Below are 20433 nucleotides of genomic sequence, written 5' to 3'. Positions count from 1 at the left end.
CCCTTGCTCACTGCACCATCAGGATTCAAGCAAGCCTGGCCGACGACGGCTGAAATGCCAGAAACTGGTCACCAGAAGCTTGTCTCCTTTCTGGTGAAGAATTGGCTTGGTAGTTTGGTCTGCCCTGTTCCCATGATGCACTGGGCCAGGGACAGATTAATTTGCATATTGCCAGGTTCTGAGCTGGGATGGTGTAGTGAGCTAAATAACAGTGATGGATCAAGCCCTGATCTTTGGACTGGGTAAGAGTGGTCTGCTTAATTCAGACACTCTGTTCATCACCACCCCCTTTTCTGAATCAATTTCTCAAAGCAAGCATAACAGAAGAATGGTGGTGCAGTCACCTGAGGAGAAACAAGGAAACACTTGCTCCCGGGTGCTAAAAGGCATATAAAGCCTCAATGAGTATTGTAAGGACAACTCATCCAATAAATAATAATAATATTTAATGTTTCTGGAAAGTATAAACACGAATAAGGATGAACGCCTTTAAATCAGGAGCAGAGATCTGAGATAGAAAACAATGGCATCCAGTCATGAGCAATGGGCTGACCTGAAGCCGAATATAAACACAGGTGATGCGTTGGGAACAACAGGTCTAAGGCGGACAGCTAAAGCCATCTGTAGTCAACACAAAGAAATATACAGTGATAAATGAACAGCATATGTAATGTAGTATTCAGATTATTGTAATAATCCTGGATTGAAGATCAAATTTGTACGTTAGGTTCAAAGTACAGAAGAACTAATGCATTAATTTCTTATATTTACTCCATAACTGTTAATCTTTGTGGTAGCAGGCGTATACATCAACTTGTGCGTATCGTATAGTCAGGCTAGTTGAAAAAACTAGAACAACCACCACTTGTGCATGGGCAGCAGTGGCAGTAAGCTTTGTTATGTATAACCTTTGACAGAGCAAAGACGTTTCTAATTGGTGGTTTATATTTACAGGTGATTTGAGATTCTGGAGAACAGCATCCTCTAAACTGTCTGATGGGTGGCAGCCAAGTTCTATAGATATTGAAGTAGCGGCATATGTCTTGCTCTCCCACGCCCGACAGAAACGTGTTGGTGAGGGTTTGCCCATCATGAAATGGCTGAGTCAGCAAAGAAATCACCTTGGAGGGTTTTCATCTACTCAGGTCTGGTAATCGTTAAAAGAAAAGTTTATTGTACACTTTCATATGCACAAAAGTATACCCCAATATCTTGCATTCACTGGTGTGACGAGTTTGAACCAATCTTTATATATGCAAGTACTTTTAGGAAAAAAGTACAGGTGCTTACTAGCAGGTAGATGCTCAATGTCGTTTTTTTGCACATCACAGGACATCTCCCATGCAGACTGGTCCCTCGGATCGTCGTACTGCCTTACAATACAAAATCTATAGAAGAAGCTTCTCTTTTGGTCCAAGCAGCAAATTCTGGACTCGCTACCGATCAGGTTCTGCAGCATACTGACTGTTCCCAATATATCCAATCCTAATTGCCAATCCAACGCCCTGGAACATCATAAACCACCAGATAATAACTGCTAATGCCTACAGTCTTCAACCAAACCTGTCTCAAAATGGATTGATCACCCAGGACACTTATCCCTCTTCTAGCTTTCTTTTCTTTTCAGCATGGATCTCGGGTGGTGGACCGGGGCAGTGGGGGTAACGAGGTATAATTGTAAAAGAAAAGACAAATCCACTTACCTCCTCGCCTCTCTGACCCACGTTGTCTCTCTTCTGCCGAACAGGAAGCAGCCAGGCTACCCTGAGCCAATCACAACTCTGCAATCCAGCGCAGTGATTAACTCTCCAAACCCATCACAAAGCTGCAATGCAGTGCCATGATTAATCTGAGCGCTGAAATCATCGCTCAGACAGGGACTGGAGTCTCGGTATGTTCTACATGCAAATACAGCCTGCAAAGAGAACATGCTAAAGTGCGCATGACTGTTTGGCCATCCCGAGAGGGCGGGTCAAAGCATCATGCGCACTTTAGTGTGCCCACCACTCCTCCCCTGCTCTGTCAGCAGAGCAGCCCAGCCCGTACGCTGCCGCAGCAGAGAAGAATAAAATGACAATAACCTTGTGTTATTAACATTTTATTTTTCCTTTCTTTTACTGCTGCACAGCAGCGGTGGGGTGACACTCCTCCGCCTTAACAGAGGAGCCTCCACTTTCTCTTTTAAATCTCAAGTGGCCTCCAAGCCACTTGTAACTAAGACAGACTATATTGGTAAACACCAATCCCATTTTAGTACAGAAAGACATGAGATACAATTGCTTTAGAACAGCCCTACGAGCTGATGCCTCTCACACCTCTACAACTAACCGCCCTATAGCATGGATAGGTAGACTACAAACTAGACATAATATAGAAATATCTGTCAGACAATTCTGTTCGACAGAGGACTCTACGTGAGTATGACATTGCAGGTCCTGCTATCTATATACTCTGACCTTCACTTATGTCGATACTGTGCTGATCACATAGCAACACCATATCACAGTCGATCCAAACAGATCTTTGATGCTCTCTTCCCTCCCCTTAATATCTGTCCTGCCTCATAAGATAGAAGTGTGGTCAGCCTTAATGAAGCAGACAATACTGATAAAAGGCTGCATCTCCCTTGTAATATCTACAAATGCCACAGTTGGAACATAGGACCTAAATTATGCTGCCAGTATATATCTCAAAATGTAAATCCTACATCTGTACTACACACTTCTTTCAATCATTACACTGCAAAGGGCTGCCTGCCATTAAACGTTGTTCACACCTTGGTGGCCATGACTCCGAACATGGAAACACTTCCCACATACTCTACATACTAAGACAGCTTTCTCCCAACAACACACCCTGCACAGCATAGCATTCTACCAATGCGAAGAAGTGTTATATAAATTCTACAATACAATACATGAAAAAGAGATACTATTAAGTTTGAATTATTGTAACCCAAATATAACTTTTGCACACTCAAGGACGATTAAAAAAAATCTATCTGCAGTGATTGGTGGAAAGGAAATGTGAATGATGGGTGAACTGACCTATGGTTGAAGAAGGCTGACCGAAAGCCCCTCTTTTTGTGCATCTGTTTTTGCATTTTTTTATTTACATTATTTATTTTTTATATTCTTTTTTAAATGAGACAGGTGAGATGGTTAAAGTTGCTTATAACGTTGGCTTCATTTTACAAAGTTGAACACTCCCTAGCAGTCCCTATGGCCACTTACTCTGACGCCAAAGCAAAAAGGAAATTCTGTGTTTGCCTGCCGCTTCAGATAAAAGTGGTTGAAAAAAATTCTTTCTCGCAGTACACATAATAGGACGCAATAATAAAGTATGACTCATAAGGTCTGGGTTCATGGCTGTACTAATACTTCTGTAAGGATGTCCAGCTTTACATTTCCATCATTTTATTGACAACCCAATCCGAAATAACACAAGTTTTCTATGGAATGTGGGCCTAGGTATGCATAGCAAATATTTAGCTGGAAACACATGGTTCTCTAAAGTCTACGTTGAGATCTTTTTTTTCTGAATAAAATTTACATCAGCAGTAAAAGAATGTTCACTTGACATGTCTGAAAGTTTTATTTGCCTTATTCCTGCTTATGACTGTGATATTGATATCCAGCTTGTGGCGAAAAATGTACCTTCCTTCTGCCTCCCCGTCCTGCAGGTATTAATACCTTGAACAGAGATCTCTGAGTCATTTAGTAACAATAGAAAAAAAGTCTGGTTAAAAAACCTGAGAGTGTGTATTTGCACTCTGTTTGTAGAGACCGTAGACCAAACTTTAGGCAACGAAATTAAAAAACCTTTAGGCTGGAGCAAGATAGTAAAATAGTAAAACAATGAGCAATGATAAGGGCCATGGAATTATATAAGACTGTAGCATTTACTACATACTTATTGCTTTTCTAAAATACTCACGAAATTTGCTGTGTAAGCTGCAATATTTTCCGATTTCACACAAAAAGTTGTTTCTAGCTAAACTGGATAAAAATAATAATGCCTGAGAAAGATTACCTATGAAGAGTTCTTTCACTAAAGGTGTTGAAGTGGATGCTTACACCTTTGCAAGTGGTTCAGCTTATCAATTATAGCAGAGCAATTGCAGCGAATGATAGACAGCTGTGATTCAATTTTTTTGTTAATGGCAACTAAATGAGTGCTAATTGCTTCAAGGTGCACTTCAGGTGTTAGACTGCCTATGTAGGCCTTTTTCCCTTAGTATTTAATGTTTTACACATCCTAGTCATAAATGATAGAATAGGGTAAGCAGCTGAGGCTTGATGTACAAAGGAGTTGATTTTGGGATGTGTTATTTCTGGTTTAATTTTGGGTAAAAGTCAAGATCAGAGTGGTTGTACTGGACATCGGGCATTTACCCCAGGGAGGCTGAAAGGTTGGGGGCTGCTTTTGTAACTGGGGGCTGGGTTTGTAGCAGTGCAGCAGTTTTAAAAGCACTGCAGAGTTGCATGTATATCCAGCACTTTTCAGGCATCAATACATTTGCCAAGATAAGAGAGGGGCGTTTTGTCTAGTGGCAGTGTTGGCTTATCGAAGGTAGCACATAGGGTTATATGCCTACTGGAAATAGCGTCTACTATGAAAATCACAGAACAGTATTTTATGTGAATAGCTCAATGGGTTACTGCTTTTGTCACAGAGATCCTTTTGTTACTGTGCAGTTCACACTCGTAATTTAGGTTAGAAAGTTATGGGTTTTTTTGTGAAATTCTTTCATCATCCTAATTTTGCTAAAAAGGATTTGTTTGGGCAGAAACAAATTCTTATTAGTAAATAACCACTGCGTTATGTTCTAAATCCCGAGTCTGAGCTTGCCCAGATCAAACACTCTTAAAAGATGCCTCCAAGAACGGATGACATGTGAATCCTGCACCTTGTCGTCCCCTTTTTCATATGTAGCATTTTCTATACTTTGATTTACACACGTTTGATTCATTGTCTCTGTATCTGTCTGTGACGTAAAATGATCTGACACCCTACACTCCTATGAGAAGTGCTATAAAAAAAATTGAACACGTGTGAGAGAGGGGGGCTCGAGAATGAGAAGCACTGTTGGAGGATGATAGAAATAGGGAATAACTGAAGAGCCCCAATAAAAAATGTCGTATCCTGGATTCACTGTAAGGTCATCGTTTGCCATACATTAAAAACGAATACAATTGAATATATAATGAGAAAAATGTGTGCACTTTTTTTTCAAATTTTCTTTAGTGGAGAAAGTCTCCAAGCCCGCTTGTAGTGGTCTGCCTCGCTCACTGCGCTCAATCGCTATGCACTGAATGGGGGCAGGTCTGACAAAACTTTAGCAGGGCTGCTTTGGGTTCCCTGTCCGGCCCTGGTAAAAGTGACTGAGTTGCTACATTACCATCATGTTTTAAATGTTTCTTCATAAATGACCTCATCCAGAATGTCGGTTGCCTCGTCAATGGATATTCTGGTCAAGTGCAGTGCCAACTCTATTAGGTTGCAATGTTCTCCTCGTGCCTTCAACAAGAGACAAATCGCTTTTTAATATGTGCAGTATGGAATTGTCTTGATGATGAGGAAAGAACTGCAGAATATAATTTTGTACAAACTCATCTATTGCTAGGTTGTCATTATCTTGAGGTCAAAAATACGGTATTATTGCCTTACATTTTCATTTGTTTTTGCATTAGAACCATACATTATTCCAGTTGTCCTGAAGTATGCTACTTATGCCCCACACTTGTGCTGTCAGTGTTATCAATAGAGATGTTATGAAGTGCAGTATGGGTGACATTCGTATCAGTACTTGATTGCAGTTTTTGTAAAGTGTTTAACATAGTCGTATTTTTGTTTAAAGAGCCATAGGTTTCCTGATCACCACTGCAACCGCAGATTATTTTATAATTCAGCTTAGTGGTATCCTTTGTATGCTCTGAAAATTCTATTTTTTTTTCGCTTTTAGTTTCCTTAACCCAAGAAACACTCATCATGGCATACATACAAAATGGTGCATACAATGTTATTTTAAATGTTTACCTCAGAATATGAGAATATTACGGGGTTTTGTGCCTTAGCTTGATGTCAGGATGGCTCCACACTCTGTGGACTTTCCAGACATTGCACTCCTGTCATATCGCTGTAGTCGATGTAGGATATTTTTTGTGGCTTAGGTCCAGTTACTGAGAGGGAAGCAGCGAAGTACTCCTCCCTCACTATGCACTAGGATTTACCCTTTTAATTACCGGTTAACTGTGTGCACGTGTAAGGGCTGTGCTGTGCCTGAATGTGGTCCGACCAAGGAGTTTTCCTGGTGAGCACCTTACACAACTAGGGATCCAAGATATTTTGAGTTACCTTCCAGGGTGCACATTTCAGGGGAGTTGCTGTAATAATTTTATTAACCCCTTCATAAAGGTTTTAAGGGTTGTAGCTTACCCAGCAGGGCATTTGGTTAATGTTAGATCACAATTACAAAACTAAGAGGCTCAGTTTTGATCTCGGTATGTACCCATTAACAATGATTAGAAATTATTGACAGTCTTATTTCCTGAACTAGCTACATTTCAAGCACTATATTTTATATTTGCAGCTTTTAACCACTCTCTTGTTTTACCAGCCGATTGTTCTTCTGTCCGTACTATCGGTGCACAATATTACACAAATTCATTATTCAAAGAATATTGTCTGAAATGTGATCATATATAGAGTTGGTGCCAACAAACTCTAATAGGCCTTTATATATTTGCTTACTTAAATATAAAGCATGGATATAAATTGTTTATGATCATACAAAGAAACGGTCAACTAATGATGCTGACCTTGAGAAGTTCTCTCCTCCAAGGCTTTTCCTTTTACAAGCTATATGCCGGATAGGCTAGTCGAGTTCATTGAGATCAGCACTGACAGCTCTATTTTGTAAATTAATTGTGGGGCTCGAGGTAAGCATAAAATCGAATAATTTTTATAAGATAAACTTCATATCGAAAGATGAGAAACAGAAGGATTCGACATTAAAAGAAAATTGCCATGTACTTCAGAGAGCCTACTGTATGACCACTGTGCACTATCACAGACAAAATACTTGATACACTAAGGGTGGCAAATAAAGTTTTGTTGAAAGCAAATAAGGGATTGATGATCAGTTTGCTAAGAAAGTGTTAATGTAATTATGCTTTTGCAAGGAGAAGCACAAAATCTGTTACTAATAACAAGAATGAGGGAATTGGAAAGTGAGGATGGAATGTCATTATTTATTAAAGACCATTATCTTTGGGATAAAGTACTACTATCTGTTCCATGGAGTTCCATGACCATATGGCGAAACGAGGTGTAAGGCCAAGTTACTTTATTTTCTCCTGAAACATCGAAGAAGTTTGCAATGTCCTTTTGTGTTATGGCAGATGGTATTTAATTCTTTATAATTCATGGTTATGCCATCACCCTTCTCACAAACTTATTAAATCCTTGGTATCCTACTATCATATGAAAGAGATGGTATGTTTTCAGATATGAGCAACAAAATTAAAATTTGTAGTGCAAAATTAAACCTAGCGAAAGGCAGTTAATAATGAGTTACACAAAATATTACAATCAGTGTAATGTAAGTCAATTAAAAGAAATTGTAGGGGGGCGTGGCCTGACTGACAATGCAGTAGGACGCGTGTCGTGGGAGCTGCGGCCCGCCACCAGCAGCTTTAGCAAATTTTAGCAGCTTAACAGCGGCGGGGAAGGGGGGGCTACGACCGGGTTCCCCTAACGTCGGAAGAACCTGGGAGACAGAGTTGAGCTTTCCTGGCCCCCGGAGCTGGCAAGTGGTGACAAAATTGGGACCAGCGGGCGAGTGTGCTGCCCTATCGGGCCCTGGTCGCCATATTGGTGACCGAGGCCTCCTACATCCTGGTGCGAGTGGGCTAAGCGCTCAGGCATTGTGCGCTTCAATTCCTGCTGAACTCGCGTCATACTCAGCAATTTTAAATTAACCCCGTTTTGCTGCATTTGTTTATTTTTAATTTAGACTTTTCCCCTGCTTTTAATTCACCTATTCCCCGCATACCTGCACTGTAATAGGTCATGCACACCGCAGCTTCAGCAGGTCCCCAGCGTTGTGTACCGGATACTTGGCACCATCTTGGGGGTAGGAAGGGATGTCTGGCGGGCGCCATTTTGGGTAGCGGTCTAGTGGTCAGGTGGACACGCTAGATTTGTATTAAAGGCGGTGAAGCAGGTGGGTCAGCCTTGGACAAGGCAACTATCATTACGCTAAGCGCTCAAGCATCGTGCGCTTCAATTCCTGCTGAACTCGCGTCATACTCTGCAATTTTAAATTTAACCCTGTTTTGCTGCATTTGGTTTATTTTTAATTTAGACTTTTCCCCTGCTTTTAATTGACCTATTCCCCGCATACCTGCACTGTAATAGGTCACGCACAACATGGCTTCAGCGGGTCCCCAGCGTTGTGCACCGGATACTTGGCGCCATCTTGGGGGTAGGAAGGGACATCTGGCAGGCGCCATTTTGGGTAGCGGTCTAGCGGTCTAGTGGTCAGGCGGACACGCTAGACCCCTTCTTAAACCAGTAATGCAAGCGCGCAGCGGGCGTGCCGTACTTGCGCCGGAGTCACGCCAGAGTCCAGCCCGTCTGCGACGTCCGCGCTAAGAACGGGCTAGGGGACGGGTTATGTGGGAAGGAATATGAACGTGGTGGCGCTAGTAATGTAAGTTTTATTTACTCATACTATGACTTAACTGCCCTCAGACCTTTACGTTTACCCTATCATTTCGCTTGCCCTCCAGATGCTTTTCTGGACTCCCTCGCTGCTGTTGCTATTTTAGGAATTGTACGTCAACAACAGTGCGTACCCCTAATCAGCGCCCCCCCCCCCACTAAACTACTCCCTACTCCCACTGTCATGAGTGAAAACGGTTTCCTCATTTATGCTAGGTCGCTGGTGAAGAACAATATTGCTTTCAGTGATTTTGTGTCTGTTAGAAAGCCTACCTGGGGCTTTATTACAGAAACTTGGGCCTCTGATTCCTCTGGGCCTGAACTGGTGAACGCCATACCCGATGGTTATACGCTAGCTAGGATGGACCGAGTGGGACGCAGAGTTGGAGGGTTGGGGATCCTATATAAGGTATCCCACACCTGTCGTATTAATACCCTATCCGCTCCCTAGGATACTCTTCAGGCCTTACATTTTTCAATAACCTCTCCCCTCTCTTCCTCATTTATGGGCATATTAATTTATAGACCTCCAGGGCCCCGATCTGATTTCAGCCAGACTCTTCTGAACATCCTAGAACCTTATTTTGGCTGTTCTCATTTGACGTTTTTGGGAGATCTGAATTTTCATCTTGAAAACCCAGATTCTAGGGAAACTCTCTCCCTCTTGGAGTCGCTGGCCGCTTGTGGTCTTTGGCAGCTGGTCAATAGCCCCACTCATCGGGCGGGACACACTCTGGATGAGGTGTTCTCAAATGACCATAGGCTAACGACAGATTTGCCTATTCCGCTGGTTTGGTCTGATCACTTAGCTGTCCCCATGGAACTTCGGGTTCCTCCTGCCACTATCAAGTTGAGTGGTCCTAGTAAACAAGAACCCAAGCGGAATTATAGGAAGATCTCTAACGACACTCTTGCTCCTCTAATTTCCAATACCGAAATTACCGCAGCGAAGGATGTTAGTACGGCGGCGCTTTAATTCACCAGTTCCATCGCCACAGCAGTGGATCTCCTGGCCCCTGTTTCATCTCGCTATTCTGCCAGGAAAAGACCTTCGGCCCCCTGGTTTTCAGAGTCTCTCAGACTTTTAAGGCAGGGCTGCAGGAAAGGCTTTGGGGGGCGAGTTGGGATAATCGAGAGAGGGATAAGCACAAATTGCTTCTTAAAGGGTACAAAGCAGAGGTAATCGAAGAAAAGCAGGCCTATTTTTCTAACTTAACTGCCTCTCTTACTTCTCCCAGGGAACTCTTCAAAATTGTATATTCCCTGTGCACCCTGAAAAATTCCCGATCCCATTGTTGGCTCCCAAGAGCTATGTGACAAGATTTCCCAATTCTTCTATTCCAGAATAGCCGACATTTACTCAGCCCTTGAACTGCAAAGGGCATCGCTGCCCTCTCTTCTCCCTTCGATTACATCTCCTATAGGATCTGGAACAACGGACCCTGCGATGAGTTTGTCTAATTTTCCGCCTCTTACCCTACAGCAACTGGATTTGCTTTTAAGTAAGACCAGGTCGAGATCCCCATTGGATCCATGCCCTCCTTAAGTTCTTAAAGACTGTAGGGAAGTCCTATTGCCCCCTCTCCTGGACATTATGAATCGGGCAATATTGGAGGGTATTTTTCCATCTTCTTGGAAGAGTGCTGTGGTTAAGCCTCCCCTAAAAAAAAAAAACCTTAGACCCTGAAACTCTCAAGAATTTCCGCCCCATTTCTTTGCTCCCGGCACCAGCAAAGATGCTAGAGACTCATCTAAATCAGCATCTGGCGGCTTTCTTGGACACTTTGGGTCTTTTGGATCTGTCCCAACTTGGCTTTCGGAGGTGTCACAGCACGGAGTCAGCTCTCACGGTAGTGCTAAACAACATCCGCACTGAGGTCGACCAGGGCCATACCACTCTTCTGGTTCTGCTCGAACTGACAGCCGCCCTTGATACCCTATCTCCCTCTATTTTAACATCTCGTCTTAGGGAGATAGGGGTGGAAGGCTCAGCATTGAGTCTCCTCGCCTCCTTCCTTGATCAGAGGGAACAGAATGTCAAATTGGGAGAGTACTTATCTCCGTCCACTCCTGTGCAATGTGGGGTTCCACAGGGGTCGGCTTTAAGCTCGACCCTCTTCAATATCTATGTGGCCCCACCTGCCAGGTTAGTAAGATCTTATGGGATGGAGGTGGTTTCATACGCTGATGACACCCAGATCATGGTGTCCCTCTCCCACTCGGTCAGTACCTCCGCTCTTAGCTTCAGGAAATGCATGGAGGCAGTTTCCCAGTGGATGATTCTCAATTCACTGAAGCTGAACGGAGAGAAAACCGAGGTCCTTGTTTTCGGCGAAAATAAGGAGTCTGCCCTACACCTACAGACTCTGCTCGCAACCTGGGAGTGATGATTGACCCCTTTCTTTCCATGACACAGCAGGTAAATAGGACGGTTGCTACCTGCTGGAGTATTATTAAGATCCTTAGGAAAATTAGACACTACCTATCCCTGCAAGCTCGCAAACAGATTGTGGTTGCACTGGTCACCTCGCGGCTCGACTATTGCAACGCTTTCTATGCCGGCATAAATAAGGGCCTCGTGCAACGCCTGCAGACTGTCCAGAATGCGGTGGCTAAATTTGTGCTCGATGTTCCTAGGCTCTCTTCCGCTACAGCTGCTAGGAAGAGCCTGCACTGGCTCCCGATTAAGGCCAGGATCTCTTTTAAGACCCTTTGCCTGACTTATGGGGCCTTGTCCGGCGACTGAGCAGGGGGGGTGAAGGCTATGCTGGTTCCTTATGCTCCTTGCAGAAACCTCCACTCATCCAGTAAGAACTTGCTGTTAGTTCCCCGTTTTCGAAGAGCTAAATGGGGAGGAAGGGCTTTTTCGTCTCTGGCCCCTAAATTGTGGAACACCCTTCCCCCTGAAATCAAAACTCAACACTCCGTCCTGACGTTCAGGAAGGCATTAAAGACATGGCTCTTTGCCAAGTCATACCCGTAATCTGGTTCCCAGTCCTTATGATTTTCCTTGCTAGGCGCCTCGATGCCCATTGGGCTTAGTTGCCCAATATAAGACTGCTTTCATTTCATTTAATTTCATTTCATGTCTGGTGCTCTGGAAAACCCGCTGGGACGGAGCAGTGGATTCCAGGCAGCAGCATCTGGGGGCCTCGCAGACGGCACTTGAGAGCTGCATGAATACCATTGCTTGGTTCGATCACCCTGGAGGCCTACAGGATGCGGGACCAGCACTGCCAGAGGTAGGCGTGGGCTGCGGCCAGGCTGAGAGCTGCGGCACCCGACCGAGCCCACGAACCGCATCGTTGCAGACCTGCTGCGGACGGCCCATCCCGGGCCGGGAGGTGCGGAGGCGGAGGCTGAGGAGTTGACAGAGGCTCGCGGGTGACACGCAGGCTGGGGGAGTCCTGGTTGTCTGAGGACGCGCCCGCCATCTTCTCTCTCCGAGCCGCGGCAGCCAGCCATTTTCCCGCACTGGGCCGCAGCTGTCAAGAAGAGGCGGACATCGTCAAAAGCTGATATTGATGCCCTGATTCTGCGGGGGTCTCTAGGTATCTCCTGGCGCACTCTGCACACGAGGTGTCGGGAGCAGCTGGGAGCTACGGCCGTATACGGAGACGGGCCTGCCTTGCTGGCTTCTTGCCCAAGTGCCATTTTGGGCCTGTGTGGGACTTCTCTGGCCCCTAACTCGGCTGGGGCACTGGAGGCGGGAACTGCACCTCTGTTTTTTAGCCCTGCAGCTTGACGCGTGCTGCTGGGCCTCCTGTGGACTCCCTGCTCAGGCCTGGCCAGCTGAGCATCCTGTTGCTGACTGTCACGGGTAAGGTCATCCACGTGACAGAAGGGCACCCAGAGGGAAGTGAGTGCATCTGCCTGCCATCTTGTGCCCTTGGGGTGGGGGGATCCTGGACTTGTGGCTCTGTCTTAATTTCCCTGCATAAAGACTGTGACTGGTGTTTGGTGGGGGCCTGGGTGGGAGGGGGGTAGAGGCCAGGGGTGCAGCAGCAGTGGGAAGGTGGTGAGCTGGAATTGTGGAGAGGCCCTCACGCCTAGAGAAGCCGCATTGGAATACCGCGGGGGTGGCGGGGCCAGGCCCTCGGCGCAGGTGTGACCAGACCAACCGGGGAGAAGGAGGACTGCCTCTGATGGTGGGGGGTGGCTGGTAAGGCACTGCCGGTGAGTGTTGTGGACTGGCTTTGGAGGCTGCGTGGCCCTCTCTGATCTGGGGTCAGTCTGAGCGGTGGTGGACCCTCTTTGTGACGTGCGTGGGGGTACTTGGGTTCCTGGATCTGACAACTGAGCTCCTGCCTGCTCCCTGAGCCCCTGGGGGAAGAGTGGTGCGCATTTTTGTGATGGGGATCTGATGCACACCCACTGTGACTCCGAACTCCGGTCATGTCCCCCCTTGCAGGAGCGGGGTGGGTCGTGCCCTCCCTGGGCAGTGGAATCCTGGCAAGAACGACTGTTTGGGCCTAGTGGGGAGACTGGACAGTAGATGCTGCGGATGCTGTGAATCCTCCTGGTGGCCCCTAAGGTGGTTACCCCAAGCCCTTTCGGCTTGCTAAACAATATTGTGGATGCTGTTGTGGACCCTAGCTGCTTAGGATCATCGGCACGCTGCAGGGGGCTTCCTGACTCATAATGACACGCTCTAAAGGGGGCAAGGATGCCCTGGTGCGACTTCCAAGGACAACTCAGTTGTAGCATTGTGGGGCAAGACGAGTGCGTCTGCTCCGATTGAGGTGGGCCCTTCCCCTGGAGGGGACTCGCCGCAGGTCACACAAGCATTTATGACCTCATTTATGTCTGAGCTAAAAATGGAAATTGGCTCTCTGCACTCTGAGGTGCACTCCGGCGTCAGAGAGCTAAGAAAGGAAGTAACAGATCTGGGTGACCGGGTAGATGGCCTGGAAAAGACTGTTGATGCCTGCACAGAGGACCAGGAGCAGCTTTGGAAGCACTTGGCCACCTTAGAAGAGCAATATATCGAACTGCAACTACAACAGGAAGACCCAGAGAATCGGAGTCGTCGGAACAAGCTCCGCATCCGGGGGGTTCCTCTCGGAGCGGAGGGAAGGACATACTGACGTATGTGACTCAGCTCCTGCATGAAGTCTGGGAGGACGACGATGCCTCGCTGACGACCCTGGACCTGGCCCATCGGGTGTCGGGCCCGCTGGGAGGCCGGGAGTTTTACCGGACATCCTCACCAGAGTCCACTTTTTCACAGAAAAGGAAGCCATTCTCAAAGCGGTGCGTGCCAAGCAGCACCTCACATATGATGGACACAAGATCAGGATTTTTCAGGATTTGGCACCCAATACTCTGGGGAGAAGGCGAGCCTTTAAACCCGTCACTGACAAGCTGCAGAGCATGAACATCCCTTATGAATAGGAGTACCCATTTGCCCTCATCTTAGCGTGGGAATCCAAGCGCAGGGTGGTGCGGTCCTACAGGGAGGTGGCTCAACTGCTCCGACTTCCGTCCTCACCACCGGCCAGTCCCGCCCGGCCCCCAGCCACGGCATGGATTCCTGCTAAACCAGCGTGTTCTACTGTGCGTCGTCGTCGGCGATCTCCGCCCATTGATGAGCAATCAGCATTGCAGGCCAAGCAGGACATTTTAGAACATATCAGGTCTTTGGAGGGTGACACAGCTGGGCCTACTCAACGTCCAACAACCCCTTGATTAACATCTCATGCAGCCACATAGCCTTCATTGCCCTGACTCGGGGGCTGATATCCCCCCCTATCGGGCGGGAGGATTGAATTACCGACCCAGTCATTGTACTAGCCACCTAATTGCAATGTTGGGGGTGCCGGGGCTCCTATCCTGGATGCACTTGTCAACGGTTGCCGATCTCCCCTAACTGTTCTTGTGAGAGTGACATCTCTGGGACTATCCGAACCTTGGGTGTAGGATGTCCTGTGCCTGGAACAGGATTTCATGGCCCAGTTGGCCACTGTTTGATTTTATTCTCTGTTTCGCTCTACCTCCTCCTCTTTCTAGCTTTTCTTTCCTGCTCCTTCTTGTCTCTTGGGTGTGGTGGGCGGGTGATCCTGTGGCGCATTTTCCTGGCCGGAATGGATAGGCCTTCCCGTGCTCGTGCGCCCTCATTGAGCTACAGTATAGGGCAGCAGAGCGGGATAATTTGGACTCAACCATGACTGCGACTCTCCCTAGCCCCTTGAAAGTCTTAACTCTTAATGTTAAGGGCCTAAACTCTCCCAATAAGCGTGGGCAAACATGGCGCTATCTTCTCCAGCATAGCCCTGACTTTATTTTCCTCCAGAAAACTCACCTCTTAAAAATTGATGTGCAGCGCATGGCGCATCCTAAATACCCCCTCCAAATTTGGGCTGCAGCGGACACCAAAACGGCAGGGGTGGCGATTTTGTGCACGAATGGCATTAGGCGGGGAGAAGCTCAGCCCTTTAGGAGCAGGGATGGACGCTTTATTAGAGCAAGTGTTGGGATTGGAAGACGCCTCTTCACATTATGTAATATATATGCGCCCAATCAGATGCAGGACAGCTACCTCCGGTCAATCTTGCGGGATCACGTGCCGCAGCCCCTCACTGATCTTTGGGGGGGGATTTTAACCTGGTATGGGACCCTGAAGTAGTAAAGCATCCTTGAGTGGGATGGGACCATGTCCTCAGCGCTCCGCAAACAGATAACAGGCCTAGGCCTGCTGGACACATGGCGGCATCACTCCCCAGCGGTGCGGGATTAATCGTACTATTCCCATGTACACTCTATTTCTATTTTTCTATTTCTATGCGGAATTTGTTAAGCGCGCGGACACCCAGGGGTTTCATGGCGCTAGAGAAACAGAAGAGAGGGTTCAGAAGATGTAGAGTTCTAGCAGTACGCTTGTTTAAATAGCCAGGTCTTCAATGCACGTCTGAACTCAATCAGCTTGGAGCAGCTCCGGATGGACAAGGGCAGAGAGTTCCAGGTCTTTGGGGCGAGGTGTGCGAAACTGGATCCGCCGAGTCTTTTCTTTTTAAAAGTCGGCGCCTTGAGATGGGATAGGTGGGCAGACCGAAGCTCGCGGGGCGGGATATGTTTGATAATGAGTTGGTTGATAAACCTAGGGCTTTTTCCGTGAAGAGCCTTGAAAATTATGCAGCCTGTCTTAAAGATGATCCGATGGGTGATGGGGAGCCAGTGGAGGGAGGCTAACAGAGGTTTGGCTGACTTCCTGCGATTGCTCTTGAAGATTAATCTGGCAGCTTGATTTTGCACAATCTGCAGGCGTTTAGAGATGGTGAGGGGAAGGCCGAGGTAGGTCGAGTTAGAGAAATCTAATCGCGAGAGGACTAGTGCGAGTACTGCCTGGATGAGGGCAGAGTGAGACAACAGATGAGCGATTTTTTTAATTTTTCTCAGTTGAAAGAAGCAGGAGGAGATCACTGTTCCGACCTGGGTTTTCAGAGAGAGATCGGCGCTAAGAGTGACCCCAAGGCTTTTAGCTGTCTGGGATGGTGATGGGGGTGTGCCCATGGAAGGTGGCCAGAAGTGGGGTCCCCAGCTGAGTGCGCTGTCACAGGGGAGTACTAACTCAGTCTTTCCTGGGTTTAGCTTAAGGTGGTTCCGATCCATCCAGCTCTGGATATGCAGCATGGTCTTATGGAATTCCTCAACGGAATCCGGGGAGTTGAGGGGGAATATCAGCTGCAAATCGTCAGCGTAGTTAAAAATGATTACTTTTCTGTTTTTCAAGGAGTGCAGGAGGGGTTTGAGATAAAGATTAAAAAGTAGGGGAGACAGTGATGAGCCCTGTGGGACACCGCAAGTGGTTGGGAGAGTGGGGGCTGTGAAGTTCTCCAGCTTTACCGCCTGATATCTGTCCGTCAGGAAGGATTTAACCCAAGAGAGGGCCGTGCCACTGAGGCCGGCTTGTTCGACACGGTGTAATAGAATGGTGTGGTCCACCGTGTCGAACGCGGCCGATAGGTCGAGTAGTACGAGGGCCTGATGGATTCCGTTATCGGCATTGGTCCTTAGGGTGTTCTGCACGGCGAGGATCACCGCCTCGGTGGAATGTGCCTGGCGGAATCCAGCTTGGTTAGGTTCGAAATAGTCAGATATCTCAATGAAGTTGGATAAGTGGCTGGTTACATAGGCTTTCAGTAGTTTTGCGCAGTAGGGAAGGAGGGAGATGGGGCGATAGTTAGCGAGGTTGGAGGGATCGGTGCCTGGTTTTTTTATGAGAGGGACCAGGGTGGCGTTTTTAAAGGAGTCGGGTACTGTACCTTGTGATAGGGAGGTGTTCAGGATGGGGAGTATGCTCTGAGGAAGTATGGTGTAGACCTCTTTCAGAATGTGCGGGGGGCAGGGATCGTTGGATGAGCCCGATTTTACTCGGTTCATTAATTCCAATAGTTTGGGTGGGTCAATGGGGGGGAAGTCTTGTAGGGTGTTGGGATTTCTGCAGATGTCCGACTCGTCTGCAGGGTGATTGGTTTGGATGCTGTTTTTTATGTTGTCAATCTTCTCCTTGAAGAAGTTGTTGAGTTGGTTACACAGCGTTTGAGATGCGGGTTGGGAGGGGGCAGTTCTGGTGTCATTGCAAAGGTCGTTGACGACTCTGAAGATTTCCCGTGATTTGTTTTTGGCGTTGGAAATTTTGTCTGAAAAGAAGGTAGATTTAGCCACTAAGATTGAGTCCTTGTAGTTTTTGCGGGCTGTCTTATACAGTGCTCTGTCAGTGTCTAGGTAGCTATGTCTCCACTTCCGTTCGAGTTGGCGGAGTTCTAGTTTCTGTTCTTTTAATTCAGCAGAGAACCATTTGTGGGCGTCCATGCGGCGGGCGCGAGAGAACTTGGTCAGGGGGGCATGTTCATTACATGAGGAGAGGAGCCACTCGGAATGCGACTTGTCCGTCAGATTGATATCTGGTAGCTGGGTGGGGATGGAGTTGGACAGAGAGGAGAGAAAATCTTGGAGGTTTAAAGATCTCCATTTCCTGACTGATCCTCCAGGGTGCGCATGGTTTTTTTGATAACCCTGAGTGGTAATAGAGAATTGCAGTAAGTGGTGGTCGGACCATATGCATGGTGAGGCCGTGGGACAGGAGGTAGAGATGTTGTGAGACCAAATATGGTCTAGGGTATGTCCCTTTTCATGGGTGGGGGTCGCGACATGTTGGTGGAAGTTTAAGTTGGAGAGGAGTTCAAACAGTTCTGTGGCGTGAGGTCCAGCATCAGCGTTATTATACCAGTAATTGAAATCTCCTATGACCATAACTTTGTCGTGGTCGACGGCTAGGCCTGCAATTTGCTCAGACAGGGAGGCAGGGAAGGAAGGCATGGATGTGGGAGGACGGTATAGCAATACTAGCACCATGGTGCCTGTCTCGGTGTCAGATTTGATAACTAGGTTATCCGAGTCTGGTAGGTCTAGAGGGGGTAAGGAGGAAAAAGTGTGGTCTTTATGAATAATAGCGGCCACGCCTCCCCCAATTTTACCTGATTTTCTATTTGCAGACAAGATGTAATAGTCTGATGGCAAGGCCGAGAGTATATCTGGCAAGGAGTCTGTGGTGAGCCATGTCTCAGTGACAAAGAGTATGTCGGGGCTATCCGTTTTCAGAAGTAGGAATATGTCAAGTTGGTGTTTGACCAGGGATCTGGTGTTGAGGTAGAGACAGCGAAGAGTCCTGAGATTGGGTTTAGGGGGAATGAGATTATTTGAGTTTAGGGGGAGAGTGTGAGTCGGGTCTTGTGAGTGATGAAGAGCGAGGATGCTACTTGCCTTTAGGCAAGCGTGCGTGGACGGATCGAGTGGTTGAGGAACGGGATCTTGCAGAGAGTGTAACTCTAGGGAGGAGTATCTGATGATTTCATCATTCTGCCTGGTCCCTGGGCCCGTCCAGGCGCGGACGGGCGCAGACGGGCTTGCCTTAGGCGCGCCTTCGGCGCGCAAACGGCGCTCCCGCTGCGCTCGTCCGCTGCGCTTCCTGCCCTGGCACATAATAAAGGAGGAGGAAGGGGCATGGCCTCAAGGGGGCGTGGCTGGCGAGCACGCCTGCGATGGCGGCCGCTGGAAGTGAAGCAAACAATTACCGCGACAGCGCTCAATCGGCTGCGTGGCAAGAAGGTAGGATGCAAGTATCAGTCAGCTGTTTTGCAGGTTATTAGTCAACACAGTAAAAACAAAATATCACAATTTTTAAAAGATCGCGTACCTCCAGAACCCGGCTTCCGCCTCAGGTCTGGGATCTGATTCTGTAGGTGTGTTTCAGAGCGGCGCTTTATATAGGGCAGGGGGCGTGGCCTCAAGGGGGCGTGGCTGGCGAGCACGCCTGCGATGGCGGCCGCTGGAAGTGAAGCAAACAATTACAGCGACAGCGCTCAATCGGCTGCGTGGCAAGAAGGTAGGATGCAAGTATCAGTCAGCTGTTTTGCAGGTTATTAGTCAACACAGTAAAAACAAAATATCACAATTTTTAAAAGATCGCGTACCTCCAGAACCCGGCTTCCGCCTCAGGTCTGGGATCTGATTCTGTAGGTGTGTTTCAGAGCGGCGCTTTATATAGGGCAGGGGGCGTGGCCTCAAGGGGGCGTGGCTGGCGAGCACGCCTGCGATGGCGGCCGCTGGAAGTGAAGCAAACAATTACCGCGACAGCGCTCAATCGGCTGCGTGGCAAGAAGGTAGGATGCAAGTATCAGTCAGCTGTTTTGCAGGTTATTAGTCAACACAGTAAAAACAAAATATCACAATTTTTAAAAAATCGCGTACCTCCAGAACACGGCTTCCGCCTCAGGTCTGGGATCTGATTCTGACACTGCTCATATTCCCGTATCGATTACCTGTTTATCACTCATGCACTGATACGGGACATGCTAGGGGCCTCCATGTCTGACATATCACTCTCTGACCATGCCCATGTTAGGCTAATCCTGCAGGACCCGGCCGCTTGCCCCACCCGTGCTACGTGGTGGCGCCTGCCGCCGAGTATTCTCCGGGACTCAGCCAACGTGGAAAGCATACGGGCTGCCATTGACTCTTACTTTGCTAGTAATGATATTCTGGAGACGCCATAGCCTGTGGTGTGGGATGCCTCAAGGCTACGATTCGTGGGCACACCACCTCTCTCTCGATTGCGCGGGCGCGGGAGGCCCGGCTCTTGGAAGACGTCCTCTCAAAGGACATTAAGCTGGTCGAAAAACAGGACCAGGAACGATCCTCGCCGGCGCCTCGGCGGCAACTCGCGAACCTCCGGGGGCAACTCCGACTCCTGCGTACTAATAGGGCTGAAAAGTCACTGTTGGCTTTGAAACAACAGTATTTTGAATGGGGAGATAAGGTCGGCAGGTTGCTGGCGAGACGTCTGAGGGCACGGGCATCTAAGGCCCACATAGCCAATATTAAACTGCCAGATGCTACGAGAGTTACCTCAGAGAGGGATAAAAGCGAGGCATTCATGGACTATTACGCTGCACTTTATTTGGCGGAGGCACCGTCGCCGGATCTGATAATGGATGTGCTGAACCAGTGCACCTGGACTCTGATACACCCCCACCAGGCTAGGACCTTAGAAGGTCCTCTCACCGCTAAGGAACTTACAGCAGCCATAAGGGACCTTCCTCTTGGGAAGACGACGGGCCTGGACGGCTTGCCCCTGTCCTTCTACCGCATATTTCAAGCACAACTCCGGCCTTATCTTTTATGGCTGTACAACTCCTTTAATGACAC

The 20433-nt window shown here is 47.8% G+C and overlaps 1 protein-coding gene across 1 annotated transcript in view; it reads left to right on the top strand.

The window, feature by feature from the left end:
* The window catches only part of LOC147707490 (CD109 antigen-like), a 911073-nt gene that overhangs the window by 768306 nt on the left and 122334 nt on the right, over positions 1-20433 (top strand). Inside the window, exon 27 of the mRNA XM_086926507.1 lies at positions 955-1145. Within this exon, the coding sequence (XP_086782633.1) occupies positions 955-1145 (191 nt within the window). The remainder of the gene's footprint in view (positions 1-954; positions 1146-20433) is intronic.

This window comes from Lissotriton vulgaris, chromosome 6, assembly GCF_964263255.1.
Source record: "Lissotriton vulgaris chromosome 6, aLisVul1.2, whole genome shotgun sequence".
In the NCBI taxonomy this organism is placed as follows: Eukaryota; Metazoa; Chordata; class Amphibia; order Caudata; family Salamandridae; genus Lissotriton; species Lissotriton vulgaris.
Note: the sequence above shows the minus strand (reverse complement) of the source record. Positions and strands in the feature narration are given on the sequence as shown.